This window comes from Vanessa tameamea, chromosome 19 (assembly GCF_037043105.1).
Source record: "Vanessa tameamea isolate UH-Manoa-2023 chromosome 19, ilVanTame1 primary haplotype, whole genome shotgun sequence".
Lineage (NCBI taxonomy): Eukaryota > Metazoa > Arthropoda > Insecta > Lepidoptera > Nymphalidae > Vanessa > Vanessa tameamea.
The window spans coordinates 5,678,563-5,698,411 of NC_087327.1; the positions used below are offsets into that span (position 1 = coordinate 5,678,563).

Here is a 19,849-nt window from a genome sequence, read left to right on the forward strand (position 1 = left end):
AAATTTGGTTTCATCATCCATTTATCTTTGGGATCATCCTCATTTTGACGTCCCAATATTTTAATCACTAGTTAGTATAAAAGAAAGTCGCTTTCCGCTGTCTGTCTGTCCCTATGTATACGTAGATCTTTGAAATTACGCAACGGCTTTTAAATCAGTTTTCTTTATTATATAAAGTGATTTAAGAAGAAGCTTTATATGTATAAATATATACTGCAAAATATAGTAGATAAACACTAATAATTTTAGAGATTTCTAATGTGATGTCGTAAATTAACCCTGTTTTATTGCGCAAACGCTGGCTGAACCCTACAAGATAGAACAAAATAATGTACTGCAGTATTGTACACCTTAAAAAGTTCTACAAAAAAAATCATGGTATATGTCTATCTCTTAAGGATAACCCACAATAACCATTTTATATAATATTTATATAATTTTACCTTAAATATAATATTGTGCCTTTAATAATGATCAATATGGCCCTGAAGCTGACTGAAAAAGCTGTGAACGTTGTATATAAATGCATTCTGTAGTATATTTAGTATCAGCATTGCAACCATGCGAAGCCGGGGCGGGTTGCTAGTGAGATATAAATCAATCACGACTCGAGATATACGGAGTTGATCTGTAGCCTTATTAACTAGACACTAGACTAATGAGACAGTTATAATACCTAAATAATAGTGTGATAGTTCTGATTAACCTTGAACACGGCGACCAATCACAGTGAGCCTAGTCAATTGCGCGGGACATACAGTACACAAGTGTGTAGTTATCTGCATATACGCACTCTTTGTTCTTTATTTTATAATCTAGTTAAGTTATTATTTTATAATCCGATGTGATTGCAAAACCTCCACGACCGGAAAGAGTTCAAGCGTAGGACCAACGTTTTTACTGTGTGTGTGTGTGCTTTCCGACCCGAGTGTTTCTACCTCCAGAGTCTGGGGAATTTTTCGAAAGAAAAACTCTATATCTTTGTATTGGCCCGACATTTAAACCAACGGAACCTCTTTGTATCTAATCACTAAACCAACGAAGCATTAACAAAATTAAGCAAAATAACGCCTAGCAGTTAGTCAGGTCACTCGACTGGGTGAACTTTCACATTACTGACGTCATATAAGTAAGCCAGTAGTTGTTGTTCAGGTTGGAGCAACCTTTGTTTAAAGATTCATATATCTATTTAATTTATTTCGCCGTATTTATAAAAATCAAACGCTTATTATTTTTCTTACAAGGATATAACTTGTCACATATAAGCTATTTATAAATTTTGGTAAAATTAATTTGAAGGTACCTCACATTTTTCTCAAAACGATTACTTCAGTTTAATTTATTTCAAATCGTTACTCGACTAGCTTTTAGCCTTAATAATATAATGTGCCCAAAGGATGAGCCGTTATTATGCATTAGACTAAGCCAATAATACTTGGTTGGTTCTAAGTTAGCACTTAGCCGAGCTAAAGTTTGCTGAACAGTTTAGTCAGCCTCAAGGCCGATTATGGCTGAAATTATTTTCGGGAATATTAATACTTGTTGAAAATGTATTTATAAATAGCCGAATACGTATTAAAATATTTAATGTAATATACTTCTGTTTGTCTATATGTATATACTAATATAAATAAGGCGATTTGAGAAGGAGAATTTATTTGTTAGTACTCGATAAAATCTGAAACTGCTAAACCGATTTTAATAATTACCATTAAAAAGCTACATTTTCCAGAAAAACTTAGTTTATTTGTAATTTCAGTAATATAATAATTCAGTCAGAAATAATACACAATCTTTAAAAAGACAAATAAAATTCCACGAGAGCAAAGCCGCGGCTTCAGCTAGTATTGTATTAAACCGCTTAAAATATGTATATTTTTATAGACGTAATTATTCCTTGTATATTGTTTTTACTGTACAAATTTTTGTCGCTCCGCCTTTGATCTCAATAACAATGTTCAACAGCCAATGTTAAAGAAAATTTAAATTTAATGTCTCTCAATAGGCGTTTTACCAATGACTCGTAAAAGATACGACGGTACTTAAGCCATTATATTTTTCTGTATCAAAAACATTCTTTTACAAATTATAGCTAAGCAATAAACATTTCCCTTATAAAATACAAGAAATAAGTTCAAACATAACATGTATATGTGACGTAAAAATTGGCAATTCCGGATTGAGAAGGTTCGCCCTATAAAGTACGTGAGGCGGTCAAAAACAAACTTGTGCAATAAATAACTCGATCGGATAAGAAAAAAGGTACAATCAGCTATTTTATATTCAATAAAAAATAAGATCAAATAAATTGTCTTACGATACAGTCACACGATTTATGGTAAAGCAAATGTTTGTTGTATATTGATTTATTATTGATGTGAAACATCAATATGGAGCGCCTAACGGTGTTTCGGGTTCTTTTGTTTCTGATATGACACTGGTTTTCGCTTTAGAATGGTACCTGTAGGTTGTACCCACCCGGACAGTCTAACTATAATATTATTTATGGAGAAACACGCAAATTTTACATAAAAGTAGGAACAGACTTTGTAACATATAACGCAAAATCTGTTTTCACATATAAAAAGGAAATGTTTGAGATATTGAAATCCATGTTTCAATCCACATATTTCGCGTGAGATGTTTTTTCTTAATACGTTTGCTGAAACTCGCATATTTATTTAATATTGTTTGAAATATTAACGATATGTTATCGTCGATTCCGTGAAATATATTTATGAATGAGCTTCGTTGTAATACAATTTTTTTTTTTTTTTTTATGTCATAGGTGGCAAACGAGCAGGAAGCTCACCTGATGGAAAGTGACTACCACCGCCCATGGACATCTGCAACACCGGGGGGCTTGCAGGTGCGTTGCCGACCTTTTAAGGAAAGAGTACGCTCTTTTCTTGAAGGTTCCCAAGTCGTATCGGTTCGGAAAAACCGTCGGCGAAAGCTGGTTCCACAGAGTGGTTGTGCGAGGCCTATAATATAACGCCTTTTTTCAATGTCATACAAAATTACTTGGTGATAGGGCTTTTCCAATGTTGGCATTGGCGATGTAAGGAATGGTTAAAAAAATTACAACACCACCAGTAGCAACCACTTAATATCAGGTGGCGTATTAGCTCGTCCATACCTATAACATAAAAAAAAAACATAAGTAATAACTGCTTAGAAGAGTTTTATCTCATTTTTAATGCATTGTTTCGTTAATATTCGTTACTGACAAATAAAATTTAAATTCCGCGATAGTCTAGTGATTCGATTATAAGACTTCAGATCTTGAAGTCCTAATAGGACGTCAATAAAAGCATACATTTTTCCTAAAAGACAAAAAAGAAACACTATAATCCGATCCAATAAAATGTATGAAAAGGATTATATTTTGACATATTCGAATACGCGTAGAGTTATTGAAATACCCGAAATGTAAAAGAAGAACATATAACATAAAAACATATAAATGTTTTTAATCTTTTTACCTAAATCACTTTATCTAATAAATATTCATGTGATGTAGCCACGTTTCTATGTGAAATCTACCGCACAAATGTAGCAAGGGTCATCTTGAACAAGTTATATCCTTTCTATTTGGCCGAATTTTTATACAACATAATCGAAATATACATTTTTCTTTACTCAACCTAAGCGGAGACGACCCAGATGATGAAGGGAAACGATGAAGGGAACACGTGCATCTTAACCAATAATTAGGGGTTTGTCCGTAGTGTAATGAATAATGTTAATTTTAGTAATAATAGCTTGCCATCATTAAGATCAGCCATCGTTAAGGCCTGTTTATAATCTTGTGATCAACGGTGAAATAATAATCGAGATGAAACCTGCATGTGTCCAATTTCAACGAAATTCTATCACGTGTATTTCCATCAATTTGCATTTGATTAGTAGTAGCGGAATAAAAGCTCTTAGCCCTCTCTCTCTTGCCTTAGCCCGGCAGTGGAACATTTACACGCAGTTCCTTTACTTTTTTTCCTCTATCTAACCTCTGTAGTTATTTATTCTGTACCAAACTGAAAAAATGTAAGGTATCTAACCTTAAGGTGGCAAAAGTAATATGCGACATAAACTATAAAAAAAAATGTTTATTGTGTTATATACAATACTTAAATCTATAACAGATTAGGAACAAAAATCTATAAGTTACTAGTAAGGACTAGTACTTGTGTGAGGATGGCCCGCTCTTCCATTACAAAAAAAAATGTATGTATAATCTTTTAAAAAGATTAACTATAATAACTAAAATATTTAAATTATTAAAAAGTTGTATCACCTGACCTATATTCAAAACAGTTTTAGACCTTCAGTTTATTATATTAGTAATTAATTTCGTTTGAAATATGATTCACTAATTATTTTAAGAAAAATTAAGAATTTAAATTAAATTAAGAATTTTAACGACACATACATATTTGTCAATAATATCCGGTTATGGGTTATTCGATTATATGTGCAGTATATTGTGCCTAAAATACATATTTTTATTTATAAATAAACTATTGTCCAACACTGACCAACCATAAAAAACCATCGTAAAATGTCAGAAAGTTACATGCAATAATAACTAATTAAAACATACAAAGGATGAAAATAGCGTTTCATTAAAAATCGTTTTTTAAAACATCTCGATTAATATACGAAGTGCTTTCTTACAGAATACAACTACTGGTAACTTTTCACACAATAAGTCTAAATTGAAATATTTTGCTAACATGTGTTTTTCAAACTAGCCGTTCGTGTTGTATTTCTGACATGGGACGGAAAGGTTGACCCCTTCAAATACGTGTTTGACTCACAGGACGTTTAAATGTGCTCATGAGCGAAACGATTTGCTTAGAACCCACAATTTGATTAATTAAGTCTTTATATGTCTATGGGCAATTTTGAATAAATAGAAAATTATGTAATTTAATTACAAATCTAACATGACGAAGGATGAAATATTAAAAAGGGTTTTTAATTTAATTTATTAAAATATTAAATGTTTCGTAATTTTTCTAATTATCATATTATAACGATTTTATGTTATTATGATTTCAAACAGTTATTGTTTAAAATTTTAATGTAGGATTTTTTAAATAGTATTATTGTTGTCGTGAAAAGCTTGAAGTATGATTATTTTCTGATAGTTTATATTTAGTTATTATAGTTACCAATCACCGTTAGAATAGCCGATAATGTAGTTATTTTATTATTTCACGTGATATTCATAGTTCGAACATACTTTATCGAAAGGAATTCAAGTTGCTCCTACGCGTTACGTGATAGTCGAAGAAAAATATTTTGGCATCTACCCTCCAGGTTTGCGGTTCGGATTGACAGGAGCGTCTTAGTATGCATTTACGAATATACGTAACAAGAATAAATACAACACTAAACGATAACCTGTACACAGTCAGTCAATAATATGTTAATACACGTTTGCTTTAAGCGTTCTTATTTTTCATTACAAAATGCCAATCGGTTAATTTAATAACTTTTGTTTTTTTTTTCAGAACTTAAAAGGAAAAAAAAATTATACTGACATAGTTTAAGGCCCATTAAAAGTGCTAAGGATTTACAATTAAGTGTCTCAAATCAGTATTAAGCATTTTAAAAGATACGACTCACTTCTTACAGAATAGCACTTTCACAGTAACATTTAGATTACATTACATTAAAAGCCTGTAAACTTCCCACTGCTGGGCTAAGGCCTCCTCTTCCTTTAAGGAAAAGGTTTGAAACATATTCCACCATGCTGCTCCAATGCAGGTTGGTGGAATACACACGTGGCAGAAATTAGACACATGCAGGTTTCCTCACGATGTTTTCCTTCACTGCCTAGCACGAGATGAATTATAAACACAAATTAAGCACATGAAAATTCAGTGGTGCTGGCCTGGGTTTGAACCCGAAATCATCGGTTAAGATGCACGCGTTCTAACCACTGGGCCATCTCGGCTCACAGTCACAGTATTAGTATAATGTACTATATCGTCAAACTAGACAGTACATGCATTGCGCTATAACAATCCGGTTCCAATATTTCTCGGTTCCATAATATATAATAGCTGTTAAAAATGCCTACATTGGATGATGGCTAGATCGTGTAAAAACTACTAATAAGTAATTTTATACATATTTATATTTGTTTCTAAAATGAGCTACACCTGAGTATCTCAACGACGTTTCTTGGAAAATCTCACATTTTGAACCAGTGGAACTATTAACTATTTAAAACTGCTGAAAGAACATATTCGCGTTTGCCACCAAAAATCTTTCACTTATTCGTTTGAATATCTATTACATCATGTATTTTGTCAATTATAGAACTTTCAAAGTTTATCAGGCCAACGGTAGCGTTCATTTTGAGTAATCTCTCGAGGACACAAACTAATAATCCAATGAAAGTCAATTTCCTTACAGAAAGCGTCCAGAAGGAAGACGACAACATCGTGTCTGGCGTCCTGTACCCTGAACTATCTCACGTAAAATGTCACTTCGATCGGGCAAATTTAGGCTGTATTTTGATATGATTGCCAGAGACTCATTGTTAAAAAGTGTAGGATAAATATAAGTATAATAATAATAATAATGTTTCTTTGAGTAAAATCTATTTTTTAAATTATTTTTACACATGGAAAGAAAAAAGAGTTTATTTTTATAAGTACACATTGCAAGCTAAATATATTATGAAAAACATTCAATAATAAATTAACAGCACATAACTTATATAAATACTAATAAATACTAGAACGAAATATCAATTTATACAAACATTTGGGTATGCGATCTCGTTCTCTTTACTATAATAGTAAATTTATGTTGACCTATATCCCAAGTAGTCCGATTGCTTCGGTTTATTAGATAATAAATAATTCCGTATATCAAATATTCTTCCGAAAATATATCTTTTATATGTACAGAGATACATATATTGTAAATAGTGTTAATCGTCCGTTTAAATTTACTGTATACTATAAATGAATGAATGAAATACATTTTTATTTATAGATACCTAATTATATTGAAATAGAAATGTTAGATAAAAGTAAAACTGAAACAAAAGTGTCGATTTGTTGTACGGCGTGCGCTAGTGTGTTCATAATGTGAGCAGACATGTGCTCCGTCAAGTGGATACGATTGTTCGTGATGCTGGCAGCTTGCTGGGCGCAAGAGGGCGAGTGGAGCGAGGACGCTGAAGATTTGGGTAAGATAGTTTATTTATGTTACATTTTATTGAATGCGAGTTCATCTCTGTGCACATTTTATCGATTGTACAATTCGGTGCTGGCTTACTGCTAACATTTTTTTTTTTACCGTAATAATATTAAGTAATTATATTTACGGTATTTCCATAAATTTGACTACCATAGGCTATATTAAACATACTCGAAGAGACAGAGGGGGTATCGCTGATTTTTTAATGGCACACTCGACAACCTCGGTGGATCCCATATAAACATGAATCCCGCTTTTGTGGGGGGAAACGCGTAAACGTTTTTTTCAGCGAGAACAATAAAGGACTATATTAAAAATATTAAATTATACATTAGCTGTTGTCCGCGGTTTGCTCGCGTGGAAGTTGAATATATTTACAGATTAACTTAAAATATTATGTTAATTTAAGACATCTTGGTATACCACATTGGTGTGTATTTCATCCCTTAGGGTAGAATATTCAGAAACGGCTTAATACTTAACTACTCATTTTTAATCATTATCCCAAAAAAAGTTTCATGTTTCTAACTTAAAAAATGACGGACAATGAATGTCCGTCTTTCAACCTCTATTTCTCCCCCATAGTGGTAGAATATCCAAAATTAATTCCTTAGTAGCTGTCTATTCAATGAAACAATCCTACTTTCATGGCCCTAACTTTAACAGTTTACGCTTGGCGATGATGAATCAGTCAGTCAGGATATGTTATCTGTACACGCGGTAGCGTGTCAGCCAAGTTCAAGTAACAGAACTGGCGAGCAGCACCGTGTGTAATATTACACGAACCATTTGGAGCCACTTTTGACCCCTCATAACTCAAAAACTATTTGACATAAACGTGTCAAATTTGGCTCATATATTGAGACTCGCGAGATACACATGTGTTCCAAGCCAAGACAGACCTTAGGCTACAATATATTATCCTAAGTTATAAGAAGAAATGATATTGTATTTTTTTATTTATAAACACTTTATTGCACACAAAAGACAAAAGATACAGTGTACATAACATTACAAGAACATATAACAAAAAAGAGAAGCGTGCAAAGGCGGTCTTATTGCTTAAAGCAATCTCTTACAGACAACCCTTTAGAGTAAGAATTTGTCTGTGGGAAACGGGATGGTGCAAACAAGCATGTTTTATTCTTAAACAATTTATGTAGTATTTTATGTAGTTATAAATACATTTCAGGAAGGACCATTGAACTTGGCACCCATTTAGATCTCACTTCTTTTGTCGTTGAAGTAAACAACCAAGGTATATATCATTTATTTATTTATATTGGACTTGGTTCTCATTTTTACATTTATGTTTTTGATGGGATTTTATATATATAGAAGATAGATAGATAAATAAACTTTATTCAAGTAGACTTAACAATTCATTAGATATACGCAAGTCTACCGTCGGCTTGGAGTGTATTTTCTACCGGGAAGAACCGACAATAAACTCAATACAATGGTAAATAAATCTTAATAAATACGTCCGATGTTTTCCGTAAGAGATGGAGGCTTGCAAGTAGGACAACCTCTGCCGATATATATGAGTATGTCACCGTAAAAATGTAAATACCGTTAGATTATAATCTACCTCGCGGGATTGTGAACTGTCGAAATATTGTGAACCGTAACATACTACTTACAATTTAACGCATTATTTTTCGGTAGGTTATGATCTATCGAAGTGCGTAATTTCAGTTAAATTATAAACACTAACCGAACCTAATCGAAATATCATAAACTATCGAAATTTTTGACGTTTTATTTTGAGTTAAATAACACTTCACATTATTTCGGCAGTTTACAATCTCCCGAGATAGATTACAATCTAACTGTATTTACAATTGTACGATGATATGTATATAATATACTTCTGTGTAAAAACTAATAACTCAATTACATATAATAATGAATAACAGTAACTTCTTCAATGTCATGAATTCCTGGTCAAATAATATGTCTATATATTTGATTAAGAAAAGTTACAAACATAATAAATAATTATATCAATATGATAAAAAATAAAAAAATACACTTTCATCGAACAGCGTAAATCGTAAAAGCTATCAAATTAAAACAAATCGAACTCAAGTGGGAATCGTGTATAACCCATTAAACGTGCCTGCTTGTCGAAAATTAAAACAGAAAATATATTTCTGATTGTTCGAAGCGCGTTAACCATGTTTTTGTCCGATTTTTATTATGCAATCCATCGGGAGCTGCGTTTACACGCAACAAATTGCTCACTTTGATTTAGGGTATCGAATGTAGGTAATAAATGTACTCGCTCGCGAATACAACTTTTCACCGTTTCCGACTCAATGTATTCACAACCGACACATATAAATCGATAAATGGATAAAGATAAATAAGGCCGAGTCTATTCACAATATATAGAAAGCATTTTCACTGATAATCCTCTTTAGAAAGCGATTATCTAGATCTTAAAGAAATGTTTGAATGCGACGAGCCTTGAACGAGATCTATGCCCACTTCACGTAATTTAGATTTGGCCCCACGCTAAGGAGGACCTTGCTCAAGTTTGATTTCTCGTTTGGATGACTGCGAAAGAAGCAAAAAAAAGCGACCCAATTAAAAAGTGTTCATGCATGGGCAGCTCTATTCGACTCCAATTTTATTGGAACGATTAATTTTATTGCGAAAATTTCTGGACAGCGGAACGAATGGAAAACGGAGTCGGTCGACATAGCTTCACCGACCTTTTGTGGTAGGTGGATGGATGGGTTTGTACAGTACCGAATCTAATCAAAGGACACGAAGCCGAAAGAACCATTCAACGCCCCGATATCGTGAACGTGATAAATGAGTACAAATTTTAATGTAATTGGAAATCGTTGATGACGAAATCGATCCAATATCAAAACGTTGAAAATATGGAATGAAACGGTAAAAATATCTTAATATTCGCGATGGTATCAAATGAGGAGAGAAAATTCGCGTATGGAAATATTTATTTCCTGGATGTATTTTTTCCTCTGAAATATATTTTCGATAAAATATTTTTTGTTGCCACTTGCATTTAAAAAAACGGTAATATCATGCTACATTTTATGTATAACAAATAGCAAAAGTAAAGTATTAAATACCCACACGCAGATATCCCACTGCTGGGTTAAGTTGACCCTCCTGTTAAGAAAAAAGGTTTGAAGTTTAAATTGTGTTCAAATAAAATTGATTTTCATTGGTCATATGCAGATCACGAGATAAATTTAAGACACAAATTAAGCACATGAAAACAGAGCTTCCAGAGTTCGAACCAGAATTTTTCGGTCAAGAAATACGTTTGCTAACCACTGGGTCATCTCAGCTGATTATCACATACAACGTTTTTATTAGGAACCTTATGAAAATTTACTCAGGCATACCGTAATGGTTGCATGAAAATGTTTGCGCATGTAATACTTAGGGTGCTTGAACAATGATGTAGCCAGCTGTTTCCGACTCACTAACTGTGGAATTGAGCACGTGTTAGACGAGTAGGTCAGGCCCGACGCCTTCTACGTGTCTCCACAATAATTTTATTAATATTACGCCCAGAAGGCTGTCACGCGCGCAACCGCCGCTCGTATATCTTCAGAGACGGAAAAAAAATATGATATATTAAGAGAACGAGAGAGAGAGAGCTTTTCTTAGCTACACTTAGAGTTTAGCGGTATTAAAGTTTTCTTATGATGCAATTTGGAATACTTTATATTAAACATAACTTGTTTAATTAAAATTTCCACGAAAAATATACTTCTAGGGTACTTAACTGAATACTTCCGAGAATACGTATCATCACATTCAGCTGAATAAAATCAGTCTTCTCGCTTTCCAGGATCCTTTCAAAATTGAACGTTATTATCAGTTGAAATGTAATCACTTTATAATATATAATAGTACAAAGACTATCAAATTTTACTTTGAAATATTTTATGTACAAAATAATCTTATTTTACGTACGTCCTTACTCACATTTGAATTTGTATCGTGAACGCAAATTATTTCTATGAAGGTCAACTGTATTAAAATATATGTGGTTAAACTATTTATAGACATGCCATGCAATTTATGGTTGAGTAATATAAAATTTAGTATTTAGGTTAAATAAAAAGGGTTAGGCGAGCATAAGCATAGCAAGCAAGCAATAAAGCATAAAGCCATGATAATAGAACTCCGTGAATGATAAGCTGACATTTCATTTTAAATATCGATCATAATCATAAATAATCAGCCTGTAAATTTCCCACTGCTGGGCTAAGGCCTCCTCTCCCGTTGAGTAGAAGGTATGGAGCATAGTCCACCACGCTGCTCCAATGCGGGTTGGTGGAATACACATGTGGCAGAATTTCGTTGAAATTAGACACATGCAGGTTTCCTCACGATGTTTTCCTTCACCGCCGAGTACGAGATGAATTATAAACAAATTAAGCACATGTAAATTCAGTGGTGCCTGCCTGGGTTTGAACCCGAAATCATCGGATAAGATGCACGCATTCTAACCACTGGGCCATCTCGGCTCAATATCGATCACTAATTTAAAAATATTTAAATGACAACTTTATTTATTTAAATGAAATTTAACAATAAAACTTATATTTACATTAAGAGCAAAGTTCAGCAACTTTTCTCTAAGAATTAGAAAGGATCATATGGTCATCAATATTCTGTACATATTGATGTATTATTGAATAATACGTTTAGCCGTTTTTAAATAGAAACACGTACGAAATCGCATGTCATGTAACAGTACCGCTCTGATCACGTCTACAACAATTATAAGTGCCACAATTCTTTAGTGCCTTCAAACACGACACCATCTTCGAAGCATTATGGCCCGCCATTACACGACCTAACCCTCAATCTAATATAATTTATATTTCCGATACATTATGCGTGACATCTAACGTCGAAACTTGGGGCTTTGAAAGAACAGCTTTATAGTAAAATTATTCGGGCTCAGCCGTGATGGTGAAATAATAGGGCTGGACAATTTAAATTTTCATTTAGTTCGCTTTTATCTTAACGTCGAAGGCGTTACTGAATTGGCAACTAGCTTTTAATAATGGATATTTTAAAGTATTATCTCAACATATAGTTATTTAAATTGTTTTTTTTGTTATATCATTTAAAAGTATAATCTCACAATAGAAGCTTGGTCGATATCATTGTGAGTCAATACGTTAAATAACAACCTGGAAAAACATAGTATGACCGTTAAATTAAAATTTTGATGAGCGATCGTTTGGCAACATATCTATATTCTATATTTATTTATTTATTTATTTATTTATTTATTTATTTATTTATTTATTTATTTATTTATTTATTTATTTATTTATTTATTTATTTATTTATTTATTTATTTATTTATTTATTTATTTATTTATTTATTTATTTATTTATTTATTTATTTATTTATATGTATAAAATAACAAGTCCTGACTAACTGATTCATCATCGCCGAGCGTAAACTATTAAAGTTAGGGCCTTGAAATTTGGTGAGTAGGATTGTTTTATTGAGTAGGCATACACTAAGAAAGGAAATTTGGAAATTTAACCCCTAAGGGGGTGAACTAGGGGTTGAACGTTTGTATGGAAGTACGTAATTTTTTAAGTTAGAAACATTAAACTAAATTTTTGAGATACTGATTAAAAATGAGTTGATACGTATTTTACCGTTTCTGGATATTCTAACCCTAAAGGTTGAAATAAGGGTTAAAATGGATGGAAAAAATTGTAAGATTGTATGGAAGTCCCTTATTTTTAAGTTAGAAACAAGAATCTTTATTTTTGGGCTACTAATTAGAAATGAGTAGATATATATTTAAGCGTTTCTGCATATTCTACCCCTTGGGGTTGATATTTCTTATGTAAGTTAGTCTGGAAATCCGTCATTTTTGAAGTTATACGCATTAATCTTTATTTTTGGGCTTCTGATGAGAAATGAATTTATTTAAGAGTTTCTGGATATTCTACCCCTAAGGGTTGAAATAGTGGTTGAAATTTCGTATATAGGTTAATCTTGAAGCCCGTCATTTTTATGTTAGGAGATTGGCGCGCCAATAATGTTACTGAGGAATTTAAGACCTCAAAAATTATGCAACGGCACCAGACTAATAGTAAGGGTTCTCTATCGTAATGTCATAGGTTACAGTTATCACTGGATGTACTAAAAGAGAAATAGTGTATATTCTACAAATATCTTTGATACCATCAGAATACCCCTTCAATTTCAAGAGACTACGGTTCGCGCTTAAAGCATGCTTCACCATGACAATTAATAAAGCACAAGGTCAAATTTCTAAAATGGCCGGAGTAGGTATAAGAGAAGACTGTTTTTCGCATAGACAGTTCTAAATAGCCTGTTCGAGAGTAAGCTCACGAAAGTCGAACCACAAATGAGGTCTTAAATTAACGTAATATTTTAAATTATTCTGTAATATAATCAATTTCCACGCGAGCAAAGCTGCGAGCAACAGCTAGTAAAAATATTATTGCAGCACACTAAATACCTGTATATGACATAATATATATATATATATATATATTTGACAGATGATTTTTTACATATCTCAAGGAAGATTAATAAATACGTCTATCGAGTATGTCCATTTTTAAAAATAAAAACATAAGAAGTGTAAATCATTATATATAAAAAAAAAAAAAAATTCGAAGAACGCGATTATTACCGGTATGAAATAGGAAGTTAATTGGTACCTCTAATATTGAGAATATAAAATATTTAACGTGTTGTATTGTATGCATATAATGTGTATAAGGATATTAATATATATGGGGAACACACAAATATTCACCTAGTCATTATTTTCTCCCTTGATTTTGTGTGAGAGTCGCAGCTGTAATAAGTTTCTGTGACGAAACGAAAACAACAATTCAGACGCAATAAGAACACTCTGGGATTGAAGATGTCATTTAACTTCTAAAATGTTTATTCGCTGTATAATATATAACGCAAAGTATATAGCAGTTTGGATATTGTAGAATAGAATAAAACTTTCATCAAACATATATTAAGATATATTATATTAGAATTTTTACTTCCTGTAACTCGGATTCCGGATATTTTTATGGTAATGTGTTGTAAGGTATTTGTAAGGTTCTTTGCTTAGACGACTAATTATACAAAATGAATCATTTCCTCATTTACTAAAATGTAAAAAAGTATTGCAAATTTTTAAAAGTGTAAACAAAAGTGGCCTATTTTTGTATTTTCGAGGTTGAGCAATATATGTATTTGAAAAATTTTTATTAAATCAACTTCTGGTTCACTTTGGTATAAATGCTATTTTTCACAGTATATAATCTGGCTTTACCATGGGTGAGCGACCCCCAACAACAACAAAAACAACTGATGCAGGAATGTCATGACTTAAAAATATATCCAAGAAATCACAGAATACTATTGGCGTGTTCTGAAATTTATCCAAGGCATTTGATTGTGAAGAGCACGAAACTCTTTTGTGCAAGCTAAAACATTATGGTATTAATGGTAAAGCTCTTGATCTAATTACTTCATACTTGAATCAAAGAATTCAACAGATGTCTATAATAATCAGTGAGTATAAATTAAGTCTTCCGGATCTCTACTAAGAAGGGGCATTCCACAAGGGTCAATTTTGGATCCATTTCAATTTTTATTGTATATAGATGATTTTTATTTTTATGACAAAAAAATAATAATTTAGTTCTAAATGCTAAAAGTCAATATGCGTACTTTTACCTTTTACGTTTACCTTACCCTACGTAAGAAGGCAAAATCTAAAGTTAAATTTAAACAATAGTAATCTAAATGTAACTGACAATACAGTATTTGTAGGAATCACTTTAAACTCAAAACTTCAGTGGAATCCTCATTTATCGTCCCTGACAGGGAGACTCAGCTCCGCAACATATGCGGTTAGAAAAGTTAGACAGCTAACTAATGTTGATACTGCTCAATTAGTATACTTTGGTTACTTTCAAAGTATTATGTCTTACGGTATTTAGCTTTGGGGTAACGCAGATATTGAAACTGTTTTCATAGTACAAAAAAGAGTTGTTCCATTTATAATCATATACAATCATTATATTCATATATTTTGTAATTTTTTTTTACATGATGGAAATTCATGCCTGCAAGCCTGAATCACGATATCAATATTTGATGTAGCAGTAGCTATATTTATGTACAATCAACGATCACAGCAACATTTACCTTGTGTATTATATAAATGATATACCTATATAATTTAATTATATAAACTACATTAAAAACTGAGTAAGCAGCGTGAACGTGATGAGTGCTATTAACAAAACAAACATCCACTTAACTTGCAAACTGTGAGAATACACGTTCAGATTTTTAGATTGTAGAAACGTGACAAAAAAGAAACAACGCATTGTGATTCTAATAATTACAAAAGAGGAAAAGATTTTTAAATAATAAAAGAACTATTTATTGTTTAAAATTGAATGTTTTTTTTTGCGAAATATCATTTAAGACATGGATTTAAAATTATGTGAAAAATAATAATTTTCAGCCTGTATCTTGCACTGCAGGCCGTAGGTTTGCACTCAATGAGTCCAATCTTCGGCTTTTTTTAAACATACCTATAATTTTGAAGGTAACGTTAGTCCATCGAACAAAACGGTTTATACTCTCTTGTGTTTTGCCAAAACTTCGGTTAAGAACTCTTTTCTCCTTTATTTAACGATCAAAAGTTCATTACCATGAAAAAATAATTTATTAAATATTTCAAATATTATACGATTAAATTGAAAGAAAGCTGATTTATAGTGTAGTATATAATCGACTGTGCCAAGTGGAAAACTACTAACAACTATGATCTCATATTTAAAATTAAGATACAATCAAATATTCACTATAATATAATCTGTTGTCATTTCTCATAATGGGACTAATTCCATTTATCATTATTATGTATATATGTATGTGTATCTATTAGTCTGCAAATGACATTTAGGGTTAAAAAACGCATTGATAACTGTGACCGTAAATAATCCATCTTTATTTCTTTGGTCTTTTGGGAAGTAAATTGAAAAGTTTCACTAAGTATGACTGATGGTGTATATTACTTGGCCTCAGCACGGTGACAGTTTCCCGTAAAGAAAAGAGGATTATTCCGTGCGGGAAGCGGGACGTTTTAATATTGCGTCTATTTATATTCATGTCTCTTTATCGCCTGAGGGGTTGAAGCTAAGAATCATAGCTGTGAAGGGGAATACAGAAATATTCACTTAGTCATTCTTTTCGGCCTTGATTTTATGTGAGACTCGCAGCTGTAACAAGTTTCTGTGATTACAAAAACTAGGTACTATTCGTATACGATAAGATTTTTTTTATATATTAAGAGCAAAGTACACTAAAATAACAAATACAAATTAAAGATAAAATACAGCAAAGGCATGGGTGACATTTCTGCATATACAAATACATATAACAATTTAAGATATAAATATATATAGTAAGAGCTGCTTAAAACCTTTACTGTCTGTGTGAATAAAGTTTTGTATAAAGTAAATTTCGAAATGTCGCATTAATGAATGAAAAAACTTTTTTATAATAATTATTGGAAGGTACTTTGGTAAAGTGAAATAAGGTAAGTTAAGGTAAAATTACTAAGTAATAGTCATCCAGAGGGGCTTGCATGAAGCCACCGGTTAAATCATATTTTGATTTACGCAGCCAGTTTTTTATCCTTCCATGAAATTATATACAGCTCGTCATTTAAAGTATTACAATTATAATTAAAAATATATATTTTTAACATCTCCCCCATATCAGCAATATCTATAAGATAACGAGAGAAAATTACTATATTAAGTTACACCTGTATTTTTTTACAGTGTCTACAGTCGAAGTGGATGCAGTCCTGGGGCGCACGGCATCACTCCCCTGTGACGTCACGCCCGACACGAATGAAGACCGCGTGTACATGGTGTTGTGGTTCAGAGCCGGGAAAAGCACAGGAGGAAAACCTATATACAGGTGACTGGTTTTTTTAAATCAATTTATATTCTTAATTCAAAAGCCCGGAACGCATAACCCTATATTTTTATCTCGAACTTGCTTTTTTAGGCACCTACTAATATTTATTCAGCTTAAACTGTTCTCATCTAGAGAATGATTTCCACAGATATTATCGGATCGAAAAATACATTTCCAAATTTTATTTACAAACAACTTAACATTAATCACAAATTATCTAGCTTAATTGGACGTTTAATTAATAATTTCATTCTAACATAAAAATAAAGTCTACTCCTAACACAGATAAGAATTAAAAGCTATTTATAGATTAAACTTACAAACTCTCGACCTGTGATTTACGAATTCTGGCATCTCACAAGAGCTATTTTAAGTGTAACATAAAACTTAAACATTTTTATTACAAGCCATATAATTGATTTATACTTTTAAATAATTTACTTTTCAAAATTATTCTTATAATATTATTTACTTTGCATTTTCGATAAGTAGGCTAACTGGAAACGAATAATGGCCATCATAAACATAACAGTTTCGTAGCAATACCGTAGCAGCTGTGTAGATGATATAGAGTTGTGCTACGAATATTGAACTATACAAATAAATAGTAACGCATAACTAAATAAATTTGTATTGGGATAATACAGGAACTGCATATTGATTTTAAATTATGAACAAAATACTATATATTTAAATATTTTATTTACATTAATTTATTTTTATTCGAAGAGATACGAAGAGCCGAGATGGCCCAGTGGTTAGAACGCGTGCATCTTAGCCGATGATTTCGGGTTCAAACCCAGCCAGGCAACACTGAATTTTCATGTGCTTAATTTGTGTTTGTAATTCATCTCGTGCTCGGCGGTGAACGAAAACATCGTGAGGAAACCTGCATGTGTCTAATTTCAACTAAATTCTGCCACATGTCTATTCCAACAACCCGCATTGGAGTAGCGTGGTGGAATATGCTCCAAAAACCTTCTCCACAAAGGGAGAGGAGGCCTTAGCCCAGCAGTGGGAAATTTACACGCTGTTAATGTAATGTAAAAAAAAAAAGATTTTTATGGTAACAACTTCATCATATATTGATGAATATACCAACTAGACTTTCTCAATGAGAACTAGAAAGTGGCAATGAAGACATAACTCTCTTTATGTGATTTAAAAACTGCATAAACTATTTATATTATTAATTGTCTATCACATAGTAAAGGAACCTTGTTGACTGAGGTCTAATTACTTTCCTTTCAAGGCCAAGAAGCATTTAAAGAAATTAACATAAATGTTCCACCGGCTTAAAATTAAAATGAAACTCAACTCTGGTAATCAATGAATACTAAATCCATGCTTTTTTATCATCCAAATGTATTTTCACACATAATAAGGCCATATATCAATGAATTTTAGTATGAGTTTTAAATTTATTGATAGACAGATTTCTATCTGCGATATCTTATTACAGAAACGAATATTATAAAGAAGGTTATTGAAATTGCGGAGTATTAAAATGTTAACTATTTAAATTCAATACGGATAGTAAATTGTTTATTTAATGTAATAATAACTCCACGTAGTTTCATAAAGACCTCGTAAATTTGTCTGCAATCAAAGCCAACGCACAGGAGGGGCAACCCACTTAATCAAATCAGAACTGATATCAATCAATATAGGGGTGCTATTTGTATAAAAAATATATGCTTCGTGCTCCGGCCGACATTTTAAATTGCAAACGTTTTTGATTCGCTGACTTTTTTGTTGATTTATTTTACCATAGATATTTAAGCGTTGTACGCATAGCACGTTGTGTCGAGTTTAGTAAAAAGAGCAAAAATAACTCTGATGCATTGATGTTGAATTTATATAGGGTTTGTTTAGAGAACTGATGTTACTAAACTGTCATTTTATTATGTTTGGTAATATTAAATTTATTGTCTTTAAAAAATAAAGCAACTCGTAAATATTCCACTGCTGGGCAAAAGCCTCATCTCCTTGGGAGAAGGTTTAGAGTTTTATGCTTACACCTGTGATAGATTTTCTTCCAAATTTTTATATGTCCTGGTTTCCTTACGATGTTTTCCATGAGATAAATTATAAAAATAAATTAAGTGTTATGAAAATTCAGAAGTGTTTATCCGGGTATGAACCCGCAACCTTTAGTTAAGCTTCATGTGTTCTAAACTAGCCTATTTGTGCTCTTATAATTTCTGTCTTTACGGATAGTTTATTACCGCCTACTGGAGAGGGAAGATATATTCAACCGAGAGCAAAAAATTTACGATATTGTCTATTTTTAACTCACGCACCTAAACCCACGTTGTCTTTGCGTACAGCCTACTCAGTCACCCTACTTATCATTTATGAATAATTTAAATTGAATTTTATAAATTGACGTACTAAAAGGAAATTTGGTTTCTAGTTATAAAATATTTGTATTGAATATTAGAATGATTTTTATAAATACTAAATAGGATTTTATACAGAATTTTTTTACTATAAATTCGTATATTATTAAAGAAAATAGTCCAATTGATCCTCTTCAATGTATCATTCGGAGGCTTGTAATCGCAGACCGGTAGCCACGTCGGATCTCCGTTGATAGAGACTTCCGTATAAAAG

The 19,849-nt window shown here is 32.0% G+C and overlaps 1 protein-coding gene across 1 annotated transcript in view; it reads left to right on the forward strand.

The window, feature by feature from the left end:
• The window catches only part of LOC113404293 (synaptogenesis protein syg-2-like), a 117,490-nt gene that overhangs the window by 14,004 nt on the left and 83,637 nt on the right, over positions 1–19,849 (forward strand). The window contains exons 2-3 of the mRNA XM_064217883.1: positions 7,015–7,210; positions 17,092–17,233. Coding sequence (XP_064073953.1) covers positions 7,120–7,210; positions 17,092–17,233 — 233 coding nt within the window. The 5' untranslated portion in view covers positions 7,015–7,119. The remainder of the gene's footprint in view (positions 1–7,014; positions 7,211–17,091; positions 17,234–19,849) is intronic.